The sequence below is a fragment of the Papaver somniferum genome, chromosome 1 (assembly GCF_003573695.1).
Source record: "Papaver somniferum cultivar HN1 chromosome 1, ASM357369v1, whole genome shotgun sequence".
NCBI lineage: Eukaryota > Viridiplantae > Streptophyta > Magnoliopsida > Ranunculales > Papaveraceae > Papaver > Papaver somniferum.
The window spans coordinates 138,132,381-138,149,677 of record NC_039358.1 but is presented as its reverse complement, the minus strand read 5'-3'; the positions used below and the strand labels follow the sequence as shown (position 1 = coordinate 138,149,677).

The following is a 17,297-nucleotide window of genomic DNA, read 5'->3' as shown; positions in this document are numbered from 1 at the left end:
TTTGTTATGATTGTGTATCAGAAGATAAAACTGCTTGTAAAATGATAAGCTGTATATTCTCTGTGTTTTCTGGATACTTGTGTTGATTGTCTATTCAATAGATTGAAAATCTATTTTATAATAAGCCATAGTCGAACACCCTGATCTCATAGGAAATGAAGGTTGTAGGGTAGTGAAGAAGTGGAGATCGTGTGAAAGTGATAAAAACTATGTCCTTGTTGTTAAGGCAGGACATGACGGTTATGCACCCACTACTCCCCTACTCATCAATTGTCCGCTCGTCCTTTCACTTTATCATAATAGGTGTGTTTCACACCACATTTTGTAAGCGTCCAGACCAATACCCTGATGAACATCTCCCATTTGTGACATTGTTGATTTATCGAGTAAAAATTATAAAATAAGTCGAATTGCTCAACTATCCTGGACTGGATAGGTCGGCAAGTTATGTAGTGGAACGTGATTATTCCAACACCTCTCTTTGACTAAAGAGTAGTTATGAGAAGCAGATAAGAAGATGTGGTCATTTAATCAAGTAAGTATGTGATCTTGATCATGCATGTAAGACATGCAGATTTTGACCAATCAAATGCGAGTCATGCTGCAGGTAGGTAGTGGTAGGTCAAGCCTCATATGATTTCCATGAGAAGCACTTGAAGACTAGTACGTGGTGCTCTTAAATAACTTATGTTATTAAATTAATAATACAACCGATACATATAATATATAGTTCATAATGGACGGTCCGGATTTGTCGCAGATCCTTTTATAACAAATGTTTTAAAACATTTGTCACATGTGACTCATATGGACAGTCGCATGTGTCGTTTATATAATTTTTAAAGGAACCTTATCGTCCCTCTTTCATCGACCATTAGTAGTTGTATATGTGATCTATGGACGATGTGATTGGTCCGTCGAGGAGAGGGATGACATGCAACAGTCATGGCACCTTATTGGTCGACCAAAATTGAATCTAGACCGGTAAAATCAGCCAGCTAAGTCGAGCGATCGAGATCAATCTACGTCTAACACAGACGGTTTTATTTAACCTAATAAGGTTTTTAAGCCAGCTCGACTAGCCTACTTTGTCTAGTCATTGGTAGCGGAGCAAGTAGGCTATGAGCGACCTGATTGGATTAGAAAAATAGAAGGGCAACGGGTAGTCACCGTGGAGCTTGATCGGTCAAGCATAGCAAGAGCCAGGCTAGTTAAATCGACCGACCAAGTTGGATGGTCGTGATTGTTTTGCGCTGACTTGGGTGGTCAATATTTAATTTTAAATAAAACTAATAAGCTCGACTAGCCTACTTTGGCCGTCTATTGGGGGCAGAGCATGTAGTCTACAAGCGATATAATTGTCCAGGACAATAGATGAGCGACAGGGAGTCACTATGGCACCTGATTGGCTTGATGGAGCCTGTCAGACTGGTCGGAAAAAAGGCACGGTCATCCTCCTTCCGTGATAAACCTAGTCATTCACGGTTTCCTTTAATTTAATTCTTCGACCTTTGTTAGGGTTTTGTACGCACCAGCCACAAGATCCATCAATTCCTAGCTTGCCTAGGCCTAGTATCGACCAATAGGAATAGAGATATCGTACTTGCTCCAATTTTTTAGGGAAAAATAATCAAATTTTGTCAGTTGATAAAAAATTAGGTTAAAAAGTCGAATTTTGTGTAATGACACAAAATTGAGTAAATTAAATGAACTTTGTGTATTAGCACGAAATCACTAAATTTGCTACTCTTGCAAGTAGCATGGTGACTACCTGATATTATTAGCACTGTTGCGATGCTCTTGATCATCTACCTTTATGCATATCTTAATTAGACACTTCTGGAAAATCATGTTACTCAGTTGAGAATGAACAAGGATGTCAGGTCAGTATTAAGAGTTCATTTGGGAACATGGCATTAAATAAATACTCACCAGACTTTACACTAGTGAATAATTCATCTAGGAGCTTGAGTTTCAATGCAATAAAATTATAGAATACCTGGGAATATTGCAACATGCATTATTATTATGAAAATTTAATATATGCAGATACTGAGTTGCTCAGTAAATACAAATTGTATCATATTTTATGAGTTCAGCTGGGCGAAGCTCATAAATGTAGTTACATAAATACAATGAGAGAAGCACAGGCGCTCATTAGGTTTTTAATACATCAATTCTTTGTAGAATGAAGATGCATTAGAGTTCAGTATTTTGTTCAGAAATATATAATCTTTATGGTTACCGCCCTAAAATAAAAATCACCATCAACAACAGGTCGAGGATGAAACTAAAAAGCACATAGTAAAATAACAAAAGTAAAACAGTAAAGACTGAAATCCATCTTATATCAGGTCGATAGACCAAATTTCGAGGTCGAATGACTGAGAAGTCAAACAACATTGAACAAAATAGGACCAAATCACAGCTCGATATCTAGAATAAAATTCAGATAGATAAAATGGTCAAACTAAAAAATAAGACTAAGAACCAAACAGATTAAATTCAAAGAGATGTCTAAAGTCAAGAATAGGGTCCAACATAGGTCATGAGAGTGAGAACTCTCCAGGTAGAAAATTTACACAAAGGTCAGGGATTTCATGTTCAAGACCCGAGGATTGAGAGATATTGAAGATCACAGGTCGAGAGATTAACTTACTAAAAAAGTTGAGTCTGAGTGGATCATGACGTCATCGCCAGCTAGACAGAAGTGTCCCCTCTATAGAAACGTATTTAGCGTGAGTCACACGGTAAACCAACTGTATATAACCCAACGAAGGCTCACCTTGTAAAATAAGGTGTATGATTCCCTCTAACTTGATCAATGAGAATTAATTTTTCTTTGTTCTCTCTCTTACTCAATTGTGATCGCCGACCTAGAGATAACTCGATAATCATCGACTGGCCTAGAATTAAGTAATCTACAGACGAAGATTGATAATTAGATGAAGTCCGGAGATAAAATTAAACCAGTAAACCAATCGATATCTAGTGTAGGTACGTATTTTGTAAACATTCGTAGAATCCGAAAATACGCATCTTTTTGTATAGTCTGTGAAATTATCTTTCAATTGGCTTATGCAGATACCTAATTCAATAAGATGGAAAGAATTTATGAGTCTCTAGGGGTATACCAACAAACTGATCAGCTGGATAGCTGCAGTGGCTAGAGGTATTTGACTTCTGGTAAACTTTACAGTTGCCAAATCGTTAAATCTATAACTAAATACTGACATAATGAATTTGATAATCGGATAGTTGTCTATTAATGGATGATATTGGTAGCTAAACCTATTGCTATAAGTATTCAACCTCTAGGTCACTATTTGGTGCCAAATACTAGTGGTAGGACACTGCTAGAAACGCCAACAATATACTGGTCGGTGCATGTTTCTAACAAGATAATATTTTAGTGGCTCACACTAGTGACTACAAGTGTAAATCTTCTGGTGTACTTTTTCGTTGGCGAGACATGGTGGCTGAACGCTAATAGTTGCACATATGACTTTTGCTTTGCTGAAGTATTGTATCCTAAGGATTGAATCCACTGTTGTTGCTGAATTTTCTAGCTATCGTGGTTATTTCCAGTTACAAGAAACAATTAGTAAAGTATTTCGCCAACTGTAGTTGGTTAGAAAATAGTCGCTAAAGCGAGTTTTCTTGTAGTGGCACATTTGTTCTCTGTGATTAAAGACAAAGTTTTCACATGCTTACATAATCAATCTATATAGAGAAGTTAAGCTTGCTTTGTGACAAAGTAAATTGTAAACATGGAAACAAGTTCATGAACCTAGCTTTGATCGTAAGCTACCAAGTCATGTTTATCAATATATGTATAGAACTTTTTGCATAATCGAAATTCAATCCTATCACTTTCTTGTCCTAGTTACGGCTAAAGTCGTCCTTTAAAAACCTATATAATCTCTGGTGATACTGTATTAGGTTACAACTTTGGGTCTTCAAATAAGAAATCTGTGAAGCCTTCTCAGATTATATTTACCTGATAGATCTTTTTTATCCGGATCTTGTTCTTATTGATTGTTGTAGTTCTCGAATAATAGAACAAGAACAAAATATGTAGAAATCACAAAGTAGTATTCGTCTTAGACTTCGTGATTTCATAAGATAGATATCTAAACACTTCTAGTTTGATTTGTTTATATTATTCTTGTGATGTAGAATCCATCAGGCATCTCTATAACTTTTGAAGAGAGTAAGCTATCTTAATTGTTGAGTTTTGCCTGATATCTTCTTTACCTTGAAGATCCCTTATAAGCGTATAGATTTCCATCACCTTGATTGAATATCTTTCTGAAAAAAATCTAATAGGTTGTTTGTTACATGTAAAATAATTAAAAGTCTTCACTTAGGTTGAATTAACTCATATCACGGTAAAGAATTAATGTCATCTAGGGGAATCGTATTTCATAGGGTCTTGCGAGATACAAGAGACGTAAAAAAAACACAATTGAAATTGAATTGTCCGAAGGGTCGATTCGGTTCTTACTATGTTCTAGTCCAAAGTCTGGTAGTAGGCTAGTGTTTCTAGTGGCTTAATACAGTGTGGTGTTCAAGTCATGGACAAGGTCCCAAAGTTTTTCTTCACATTGTAGTTTTCCTCGTTAATAATTTCTGATGTCTTGTGTTATTTGTTTTCCGCATCATATTGTTTATCTTTATTCTATAAATGTCACAAATAATATGTTAAACAACCTGGACAATATTTAAGCCTAAGATATTGTGCATAACTTACAAAATTTATTCTTGAGAATTAATATCTTGAAATATAGATTACAAGACTTGTTCTTGAGGGAATTCGTTTTGGATACATTTCGGTGACATACTAGGTTGATTCTAAGATATTGATTTTTGAGATCGTTCAAGAAAACTTGTTTACATATTAGGTACATGATCTCATGTTTTGATCTATATTAATGATTGTGACAAGTTTGTCCATGCAGGTTTCTAAATGAAAAAGTTGGTGGTGTACTTGGTACCTTTTCCTTTTCAGGAAGGTTATTCACCAAGTACACCACTAACTTTTTCGTTCGACAACCTGTATGGACAAAACCTAATACAATCAAAAGTAGGTCAAAAGTAAAGACCCTTGAGTCAGACTGTATATAGAGTTTTCTTTCTTTATCTTGCACAATCAGTATATATATACCAAAGTTTCATGTACCTGATTGTGTAGAATAGTTCTTGGATGATCTAAAAGATCAATATCCAAGATCAATCTAGTTTGTATCCGAATTGTACAAGATCCAAATTCTAACAAGTATGAAACATGTAATCTATCTTTTCAAAGTATGAATTTAACAAAAACAAGTCTTGGTTTGATCTCAATCAATAAGGACTTAAACTATATGGACGGATCACATACCACTCGTGTTATCCATATTATAAAAACACAATATAATGCGGAAAAGGAAAAAAACAAGACACCAGAATTTTGTTAATGAGGAAAAACTGCATTGTCTTAAAAACCTCTGGACCTCATCCAGCTTTGAAAATACACTGTATGAAACCGCTATACACACTCGTTGACTATCAAATTTCGGACTGGAATGTAGTTGAGACTGAATTAACCCTCCAAGAAATTCAACTTCAGTCGTACTCCTTACATCTCTTGGATCTCGCAAGATCCTACACACTTGATTCCCTTAGTTGACGTCCTTTATATCCTAAGAGTTGCTTCAACCTCGGTGAAGACTTTTGATACATATTTTCCTATAACAGACAATCCTATTTGATTTCCTTTTTGATATCTTTGAATCTAGGTTTATTTGTTTACAGTAGATAAATCTATCAAACCTTATATATCCGGAACAGTTACACTTTTATCAAAGAGAAGCCTAGATCACTAACTACCTCTCAAGAACAATCCAAATAAATTAGAAAAGAGTTTAGGTATCTATCTTGAGGAATCACAAAGTCTGATACAAAGAAAACTTTGTGATTTTTATTTATCTTGTTCCTGATCTAAAGTTCGTGAATTTCAATAACCAGTAGAACAAGATCTGAATACAAGAAGTATCAGGTAAAATACTAGTCTGACCAGGCTTCACGAATCCCTAAGTGAGCTCTTCAAATTCGTAACCTAATTAGTTTTGTGAAGAACCCTAGGTTATAAATGATGACTTTTGCTATGTATACAAGAATGCCAGGGATTAAAAAATCCATCTACAAGAGTCTCTCTATTTATTGATTTTCAAGGCTACAGATAACTCTGATTTCAAGTTAAGGTTTCTTGAGATTCAAGCAAACACTTTCTCAGTTTAGATGAAATTCTTACTTAAGTATTCACGTAAGCATGTGAAAAGTCCGTATAAATTACGCAGAAGAATATGCACGATGTTCTATAGTTATTGAACCGTGCACAATGATATTTCGTAGCGGCTAAGTATCCTTTTGAACTTACATGCACTAACGGTGTTTAATAACATTCAACACTAAACAATGGTTCACAAGCTCAAGGTGATTTTTGAATAAAGTTGCCTTAAAGTGTCTATGAGAGTTGTAGCAAAAGCGAACATAGTCATATTAACAGTTCATGAACTTTTTTCATCCGGTTTGCAAATCTCCTGGCAGTTCACGAAGTTAGGATGTAGGGGTATGCAAACTGGGTTTGAACCTCCTCTCATTCCCGGACTTAGATGCAAAGGGTATTCCAACCGAGTTTGAAAATCTCTACCGATTGCAATATTCAGATTTACATAGATATGTACAGAGTCTGTATTGCTCCAAGCAGTTCATTCAGTTCTCTCATTCATAAATTTGTAACGTTGTCAATACCCATAGACACTATGCACTATTTGATTGGGCGATTTCCAAATGATAAACTTGAAACAAAAATATTTGGTGAACAATAAATTGTTCTAACTAAGATTATTAAGGATCTAAGAACGTACATTGATAAGATCATATTTTAAGAGTTTAACCAAGACAAGCTTGAAATCGAATTTCTTCTTTGAAATCTTAAATTTATGCTAAAATTATAGGACATAGTCTCGAAAGATAGAGTGATATATGCCATATGCAAATAGTATAGGTCAGTCTTCACATACCTCTTTTTTGATGAAGTTCTCGCAAATGTTTTTGTTTGTTCTTTAATTTTCAATCTTATAGGGTTATTCAATGATATCTGATACTCAACTACCATACTCTAATCCTAGTTCGAGACTTGACATTCGAAGACTAGAAATCAAGATATAGTTTTGTACATCTAACATTGACATCAATCTTGAGATAGCAAAACTTGCGAGTTCGACCGAGCGATGCTCTAACTTAGTCTCAGTTTCATGTTGCATATTATGTCCCAATCCTTGTTTCCCGAAGACCACATTCCATTTATTATTCTGCAACCCTTTATTTTTTGAAGCATGCAGCCTTACACCACATCCCATTTGTTTTGTCGCTATGAAAATTGATCAACAAAACTGTTAATGTCCAAATGGTTACAAATTCAATCACATAAATCTTCAATAGCGTTAGAAACTCCAACTTATCTTACCCATGTAAGGAATATTTTTTGGAGTGCTGTCGTGAATTGTTTTTAGGTCATATGGTGGTCACATAATATAGTGAAGTTTGATCACAATTCAGTAAATGTTGGACAAACATTTTCTCCTTGAAAAAGTTAACTACAGAGTTAGGGAAGCTAACCAAGGGAAGTCTGCATGATAATTTAAAAGAGTTAGTCATTTGATTTCTTGACATCGGGGGGATTGCTCGGAAAACGCCCAAGTTTATAGGGAGTGAATGGGTTTTCTCTGTTGAATGGATGGCTGAAGCTGAATGCAGATGGATGCTCCTACAAGAATCTAGGAAAAGAAAATAATATGATACTTCGGTAGTTAGTAGTTTTGCAGCTTCGATCGTTATAGATACTTCTCTAACTGCTAATTAAATTCTGGGGAATTATTCATGCCTTTAGAATTGTCAAGGCTAGGAATATGAGAAAATTTTGGTTTGAATGCGACTCAATAAAAAATCATTCTAATCCCAAAAATTGATTCTCCATCGACTCCTAAAGATTTTAGACCTATCTCTCTGCTCAATACAATATACAAAATCATCTCGAAACTTCTGGCAGGAAGAATCAAACCTTTTTTAGACAAACTCATCTCTCCCTTCCAGACAACTTTTGTCCCAGGAAGAGAAATAGCCGACAACATTGTTGTTGGACCATGAAATTGTTCACACAATGAGATCTGTGGGGAAAAAGAAGAAGAAGAAAGGATACATGGGGTTAAAAATTGACATTTCAAAAGCCTTATTTCTTTAGTAAAATAACGGAAAGAATGGGTGTTTGCAAAAATTGGACCGATCTGATTCACCAATGCATATGAACCTCTTCTAGTGATATCCTTATAAATGGTTCTCTATCTGGGTTCTTTAAACCGAATATAGGTCTTAGACAAGGTGACCCCATCTCCCCTTACATGTTTATAATCTGTATGGAGTATTGCTGGATGCAGGAAATAAAAATCTAATCAGTGGAGTCAAATTCAACTCATCCTCTCTCTCTATATCCCACCTTCTGTTTGCGGATTATTATCTTATATTCACCAAAGCCGCGAAAAAGGAGTGTCGAAACCTTGTCAAGCTCCTAGATTTATTTATTCTTGGGTCTAGTCAACAAATAAATTATGATAAATCGAGAGCTTTCTTTAGTAATTCGGTCTCCAATAGATAAATTAGAGAAATCCTAGACATCCTAAAAGTTAGCCGCATTAGACTAGAAGACAAGTACCTGGGAATACCATTTTTCACGCATAGATCAAAAGTAAAAATGCTTTAAACCAATAATCGATAAATTAAAAGCCTGGCTAAAAGGTTGGAATAGTTAATTGTTATCACCGGTAGGAAGAAGGGTGATGATTAGACATGTGACAGACACTCTGGCTACTTATCAAATGTCGTGCTTTGTTATACCAAAAGAAATAACCAAGAAAATGGATTCTTTAAATCGTGTTGGTGGGGTCACTCTCAGAATAATACTAGAGGTTGGTGCCCTAAGGCATGTGACGTAATCTGTAAACCTCTCACCTATGGAGGATTAGGATTCAAACATTTTGCAAAATTTAACATTGCAATGTTGACCAAAACGGCCTGGAGTATGATACAAAATCTTAATTCCCTTGCGTCTAGAGTCCTGAAAACCAAATACTTCAAAGATACCTCCTCGTTATGTTTAAACAAACCAAAAGGAAATTTTTCTTGGTTCTGGAAAGGTTTGTGGAATGGCCTAAAAATCATACTAGATGAGGATGTACGGAGGATAGGAAATGGAGAAGATATACAAATCTGGACCCACAATTGGATCCCCTTGAATACCCCTAACACCATTCATCGTAATGAAATAAATCCTTTCAACACCTTGAACAAAGTCAGTGATGTTATGCAAAATGATAAAACAAAATAATGTAGATTTCCTACACCAGGTTCTCCCAACACAAATTGTCCAAAACATCTTAGTATTGATCTCCCTCAAAACACCAGAAACCGGGATACCATAGTATGGCCACTAACCAAAAAAGGTAATCTAACAGTTAAATCGGTGTATGAATACCTAATCAAAGAATATCCACTATGAAATGCTCAACCACCTCTGCCGAGTCCAATATGGAAGAAAATATGGTCTCTAGATGTTCTGCCCCGTGTACGGGTCTTTGTATAGAAATGTTATAACAGTATACTTCCTATGAATAATGTTTTGGGGAGGTCGGTACCAACTATAAGCACCCCCTGCAACATGTGTGATAATCCCGTAGAAACTGATATTCATACACTTCTAAGATGCTCTTTTAGCAGAGCGGTATGGTTCGATATGAATTGCACAATAGACAACTCCATAATTAGTGGTACAACTTAGATAGAAACTTGGATCAACAACACCCAAACTAGTTCGATAGATGATATGAACTAGAACCAAGTGTACTCCATCACGGCGTGGTTTATTTGGAAAGCTAGATGTAATAGGTGTTTCCAAAACAGCTAACGGACCCTGCAACTACTGTCTCTCTTATCAAAAGCCATCTTAGAACTTGCAACAACTACCCATCAAACATACATCCTAACAGAAACCCAAACACTGACCAACTAAGTTTTAAAACTAATCTATATTACTCATATTCGACATTTACTTGTTTTCGTTTATATCTTTTTAGAATCCGCAAATCCATCTGCACCCAATCCGCTCATCCCCTCACCTGCAGGTGTCAATTCTAATGGCTAATAGTTTGGACGTGGATGAAAATCTCAAATCTGCCATTTAGACGGATTGGACGCGGATGATACCAAATCTGCATCCACCCATTCGTTGGTCACCCCCAGTAGCTAGTCTCTTTTGTATAAACTTTGTTTCAAGAAAAAAAAAGAGAAAATTAGGCGCAGATCCAAAAAAAATAATATTCTCATTGTCAGGCCCACAATTAATTTTAGGTACGGTGACACCCAAAATTATCTGAAATTATTAAGAATCGCTGCATAACTCGTTATGCATACTATTTTTTTAGGAGTATAATTGTAAAGCAAACTTGGATATAACATATCTAAAAAACCGCGCCTTGGAATTTTACAAATTTTATATCGTTGGAAATCTTTTAAAGAGAGCTACGCAAAGAGTACATACAAGAATATCAAATTTTTGTTTTTCACGAAAAAATCGGAGGCGATCATCATTTTAGGCAAAATTTTCAAAAACTTGATACATAACCATTATACAACCACCAAAAAAGATGCATAACACATTCTGCAAACGCATAACGTATTATGCAACCATTTTCTCCACTACATAACAAAGTTATGCATCTATAACAAGTTATGTAGCCATTGTATTAGTGTGTATATAAAAAATAGATGCATAATGCATCTATTTTCTCGATGCATAAAAGATTGTGCAGCCGTATTTTCGGATGCATAACAGGTTATGCATCTATTTTCGCGACTGCATAACATGTTATGTGGATATTATTGTAGGTACATGACAAGTTATGCAGTTTTTATTTTTGTTGGTTTTAATAGCGACAAAAAAGTTGTTGCATAACGTGTTATGCAACCGTTTTCTGCACTGCATAACAAGTTATGCAACAAATTTTGTAGACGCATAATAGGTTATGCATCCATTTTTATAAATGCATAACATATTATATAGCTATTTTTATAAATGCATAACATATTATGTGCTTTTCTTTCCCTGTATTGCACAACAGTAATCCGTGCTTCTCTTTCCCTATTTTTATAAGAACGACCACCATCCAAACTCAACTTCTGGTACTCAATTCGACAACCCATTTTCTCAACAGCATCACACTCATCTTCCCTGGTTCACATCAGCACAAACCCATCTATAATTTCTTACCCAGTTTAACATTCATCCTCAATTCGAACGACAACAGCTTCATCTGCCTATTCTGTCAAATCCACCAATTCGAAATCCATCTCTCAAATCTACCAGCAACAGATACCATTTCAACCACCAACACATTAACAACATCATATTCAATATCTCGTTCATCTCTTCTGAATTGCAGCACCACCAACATCTGCTTCACAATCTCACAATCAGCCGAAACCCCTTCAATTTATTGTCGTCTTTGCCATTGCAGATTCAACCAGAAACCCATTTAATCCATGGGAACAATAGTTCCTCCTTTCTCTTCTTCTTCTTCCATTCATCTTTGAAACCAGTCCGCTGCAAAACTTACTCGTTCACAGCCATGAATCAATCAAACCCATTTCAATTTAATCGACTTTCTTCACTACAAAAATTTCGTCTCCAATCCTCGATCTAACCTTCAATCCAACCCTAATTCTAACGTACATCAACACCAACTTCTTTATCTCAGATTTATCTTCTATAGTACCAGTAACCATCAGAAACCCATCTCATATCTCAGATTTATCTTCGAGTCAAAATATCTCTCAGTTCAGATCCCCTTCTCAGATTCCTTCTTGAACTCCAATTCCTCAATTTGATTACGATAGCAAAACCCTAGCCAAAACCCATTTCTTCTCTGATTGATTTCGAATCCAAAAAAAAATAATATTAGGAAAGAAGAATAAAAGAAGTAATGAATGAAAAACGAGGAAGAATAAGCGACGAAACAATTTTAGAAATTCTGGGTGTGGGAGAAAGTTTCACCGAGGAAATGGATGCACGCCTGAAATTTTTATCGGTGGGTTTGACAGTGGGAGAAATCTGAAAAATGGGTGTGACTGTAGTTTTCACGAAAAAAATCGTTCTATTTTATTCTGTAATGGGCTTAAGTGACCATATATAGGCCCATCTCCAACTCTTGTAAAACGACTCCGCGATTACTGATTTACACCACTTCGTCTTCCCTTCTTTTGAAATTCCGGGGTTCTGCAGCTTCTGCTGTTTAGGGTTTTACTGCTAATACAGCGTTTCCGCACTTGAGGTTTGTCCTGTCTTTTGGTTCCCTTTTCAATCGTATTGAATTAGTTGACGTAATTTCTTCGATCTGTTAAGAATGTTTACATCAAGTTTTTCAGTGTTATGTTTATAATTTTTTCTCATACTTGATTACTGGTTAGTTGTCCAATGTTGCTCAAGGATAAAGCATCGCATCTTAACTATTAATCTTATTTGTGTCTTACTGAATAACTTTCAGATCAAAAGAGAAAATCTCAAATAGGACGTTTTGATGTGATTTCAGCGTAGTAATTGTATTAGGGTGAAAATATTGATAATATGAGGACGAATAGTGTAAGAAATCTTCAAATTAGCTAAACTAGTTATCAGGTATATGGGAAATGGACCTAAACTAATTTTGCCCATATGAGAATGGGGTTGGATTTTGGCTACTTGTTTTATGAGCTTATGGCACCCAATTTACAATTTGTGACTTCTTTGTTTTGATTAATTATGATAGTAGCTTGTATCAATAATGAACCGGTCATCTAGGAAATGTATTTTTCTATTCATAGTGCTTTTTGTACCTTGTTTGCATCTGAGCTGATATGAAATATTTGGTGTGTGTCTGTAGAGGTGTTTAGGATATCATCCCCTCATTTGCATGGTTCTGGACTTCTGGTTGACAGTATGGTGCAAGTTGCATATGAATAGCATGGCTAATGTTCTAACAGTGCTTCAATTACTTTTCGGTTGTTTAGTTCTCTCTGCAACAACCTAATTAGATATGGACTTTACTGATTTGCAGTTTGGTGTCAAACATGTTAAACATCAACAACACTATTCTGAGGCATGTGAGAGTGGAGAACTCAACACAGTTCTTGTCTATGGTAGAAAATGGAGGTATTCTTAACAAATTGGGAAGGAATATGTGTGTATCATCTGCACATAACAGCTCGGATAAACTCATGGATCGAGTGATTGGAATGGTTAAGAAATTTGGGGGAATTGATTCAGCCATGGTAACTGTTATTCTTTTTGAACTTGTTTCTTTAATTGTTAGTTGAACCTTTTTTTTTCCGATGATGCTCTCTACTTTCTGTTGAAATGCTGAGATTGGAAAATTTTGTATCAGTAAACTACCTCACGAAAGTTATTTACAGGTTACAGAGACAGCTAGTTTCCAAAAAGACTTGAGCCTTGACAGTTTAGATAGGACAGAACTTGTTATGGCTTTTGAGCAAGAATTTTCAATTGAAATTCCCGATGAGGTGTAGCGGATAAACTCAATTGTTGTGCAGATGTAGCCAAGTACATAGAATCTACAGCTGAGAAGAAGATCAAAGAGAATTGAGCTGATCAGAATTGTACTTCTTGTGTTTCGTTCCTAAACAACTTGAGATTGTTAAGTTCTTTGCTATTTTGTGCATGGTAGGTGTTGTGAATGTTGGGGAAATAGAAAACATCTTGATAAGTTAAAGTGATACTGATACTGATATTTGTACTACCCATTTTTCATATTATATGTGGAGGGAACAAGGATAAGAAGATTTACAAATAGGGTTGTTGATCAATCTGCAACAAACTCACCATCACTGTATAACAATGCATATTGGTGTATTTAATAGTAGTATATCTACACATCTGGCACAGTTCACCTTTTTTTTCTTCTTACAATATGTGAACTGGGATGCTTTCGGATTGAAACAGATGTCATCCATCGGATTTTAATTTCTTTCCTCTATCTGAAACCTCTCCATGAAGATTTTGCATTTGTTTTTCCACGTCTCTTTAAGCACACTCGCCATGGTTTTGATGGTTGCTTGAACGTCATGGTTCCAGCAGTATACATGCGGATGCTGTTGCCGACTGATGCTAATCTTATTGCTTTTGGCTTTCTTAGAAGAAAATGGTGATGACTGCAGGGTGTGTTCTTGGGCAGACTCGTAACCCGAACAGTGCAAACTTTGTCTAAGTTTGGATGAGCGTGCAGTTCTGAAGGAAGATCGATGATGAACTCTCCATACTCATCTGAGACCCCTTTTGCCTCGCAGTGTTTCTTCCTCTTGCCACCAGTTTTGCATGTAACAGCTACCGCTGCATCTGGAAAATCACAAACACACACAGATTTGTCAAACCATGACAACTGAAACATCTTTTTTTCTGGGTGTACTGGGGTGTTGACTTCGTAGGCATTAATATCCGGCTGACATACCAACCTTCTCTGCGATTAAAATTAACACATTTTTGGAAGTAATTGCTACGGATGAACTTAGTTTTGTAGATGGTTTGGCAACTGCTTAAGCTAAAGTCTAAAACAAACGATTTAGAACTTGAAGGGTAAATTATTATTTTTTTCAGTTAGAAGGGTAGTTAGTCAATATACTGAAGTAGCTTTCAGTCTCAACGTATGATTAACGTATAAACTAGCTCTCTCTACAATGGTAAAACTGTGAAATCATAGTTTTCTTTGAGGAAACACAAAACTTCTGATAGAAACAGTTCACCTCTCTGTACACCAAACTCGCTCGATATCTTTGTTTCTAAGCTTACTCCTATATGAATGGGATTTCTTTGTTGTTATATCAATTAATTCTACCTTCAATAATTACTAAATAAAACACTAATTACTTCATTAATTAGTCCAACATGCTGTTCAATCTCTTTCAGTTCTCTCACCATGATGCATACTAATAATTTTGAAGAACTACTTTATAAATGATCAAAAGATTCAAAACTAATGAACGAGAATGTTATATCCATGCAATAGTATTTACAAACCTGCGATAGGCCATGAACGATCTTCATCCGCTTCACCTGGCAAACAAGCTCTACAAAGAACCGTACCACTTACTAAAACAGACGAGAGTTTGTCGTGCCCGTATCCTGCTAATTGCACCATTTCTAAGTGGTTAGACGTTACAAACAATGGGTTCTCTTGTCCGGAAACAGCTGAGTATTGAACAGACAATAAGAACAAGGAAAGCATGACTAGGAAGGAGTTCATTTTCTTGGTGTTTTTGTTAAAAATATGTTGGAGTATTTTGAATACAATGGCAAGCTCGGAGTTGTGGTTTTATAAGGCAATTTAAGTAGGTAAATTGTCATCCACATCCCACTAATAAGATCCTTGATTTTGGATTAGGAAGTCAATTTTGCCCCACTCTAACATCCTTGTGTTTGGATTAGGAAGTCAATTTCGTGCAAAGTCAATGTAGAGTGAACTACTATTATGTTCTCCAATTTGGATGTATTATGTCTTGCTTATGTATTTGTTTAACCCACTTCTACAGTAGGTAAACGACTTCACAACATCTTTTCATTTTGAGATTGCTTACACTCTTCATATGACTTCTTGGAAAGAAAACTATCCATTACAATTTACAGTAAATTTTGGAAAATTACTATTATTACTCAAATTCATAAAAAGAAAATGTTTAGTAACTAAAACACTTAAAAGAAAGTGATCCTGATTAGTGTTGATTAATCAGTTCCTAAACATTGAAGAGCGTATGATTTGAAGATAAAAGTACGTAGGGGACCATTAGTATTCAAATTCAAATTGCTGGATAAGAGCCAAAATATTTTTGCGACCTTTGATGATGATACAAAGTTAATATAATGCGCGCATGTACTATAGTAATATTCAATACGATTTTCTAAAGAATACGAGCACATTTCGTCAAGTGAACATGTGTCACCTATGCGGGATTCGAAACTTAATCTTGAACATGTGTCACCACGAGAGACTCGAAACTTAATCTTGATCTTACCTCGACCATGTCCCATATGCACACCAACTTAGTCCAACAATTGATCGACTTGCATTGAAAATATAATCAGAGTTGGACAAACAAAGAAAAATGAAGAGGTTTTCTTCTTCTTTCTTTTTTTTGCATTGTTTGATGAATGTAAGCGAAGCACACTCTATTCTAAAACTAAAAGTAATGCTTACCATTTGCTTCATGATTAATTATAATGCAACTGATATATTAATCTTCTAATCAAATGTGAAATGGAAAAACAGTCCCAAGACAAAGATATGGTCCCCTCCCCTAGCTATTTCCAATGACTTCAACCAAAATACTAATCCAGGTTACATTTTCCTGCATTATCCGTCAGGCTTCAAATTTCAAAATCAATTCATCTCCAATGTAGTATATCAAGACAAGTAATTAAAAGGCTACACCTTAGTTTTATTTCTACCTTAGTTTACTTGTTGTGTTAGAAGAGAAAATAGTATCTCTAAGCTAATTCTTTCTCTTTCTAGTCCAACGAATAACACCCTTACATCACTTTCTTTCTCTGCTCCATTTTCAAACCTTCCCCCAACAAACTACTCCATATCATCTTTTGCTGACAGTTAAACTTTAACTTATTTCTCAAGTCTAATCTCCATGCAATTTGATTGAAAGTGGACAACTCGATAGGAAATTACAATTAAGTGTAACCTAGTACATCTCCCAAATTTCCACAAAATATCCACTTACATAGAAGCGAAGTCAAGAACTCTCCACCTCTGGCTCTAAGCTCAGTCCACAACGCTCTCCAAAATCCACGTACCTCTGGTCATAAATTTGTGGAGAAAGTTGCAGATGATATCCGGGAAATATTTTGCAGGTCAGAAGAGCAAAAAACATTTATCGCATACAAGAATATACTAGTACTAACCATAGGTTTCTTATTACAATACGACACCAAATGATTTTATCACCGGTAACAGTAAGCAAATAACTTGTGTACGTATAACCAGTGGTAGGATTTATTCCTTTTCTCTTTTTTTTTAACCCGGCGATTAGTATGCTGGTTTGTAAAAGGTCGACGGAGCTGCAATAGGTGCATAATACTTGTGTGACCAGGTGCACCGCAGTTGGCAAAATCCATGAACACCAAGCCAAAACTATCCTTAGGATCAGTA

At 35.6% G+C, this 17,297-nt stretch overlaps 1 protein-coding gene and 1 pseudogene across 1 annotated transcript; one reads left to right on the top strand and one right to left on the bottom strand.

The window, feature by feature from the left end:
• The first annotated feature begins 12,296 nt into the window (after nt 1–12,296).
• On the top strand, nt 12,297–14,039 carry LOC113302145 (annotated as a pseudogene).
• On the bottom strand, nt 13,876–15,451 carry LOC113302138. The gene is made up of 2 exons (XM_026550988.1): nt 15,161–15,451; nt 13,876–14,482 (listed from the first exon to the last, which is right to left on the bottom strand). Exons 1-2 carry the CDS (start codon nt 15,384–15,386, stop codon nt 14,121–14,123), a joined length of 588 nt encoding a protein of 195 aa, XP_026406773.1. The 5' UTR covers nt 15,387–15,451; the 3' UTR covers nt 13,876–14,120.
• Nucleotides 15,452–17,297: the final 1,846 nt, after the last annotated feature.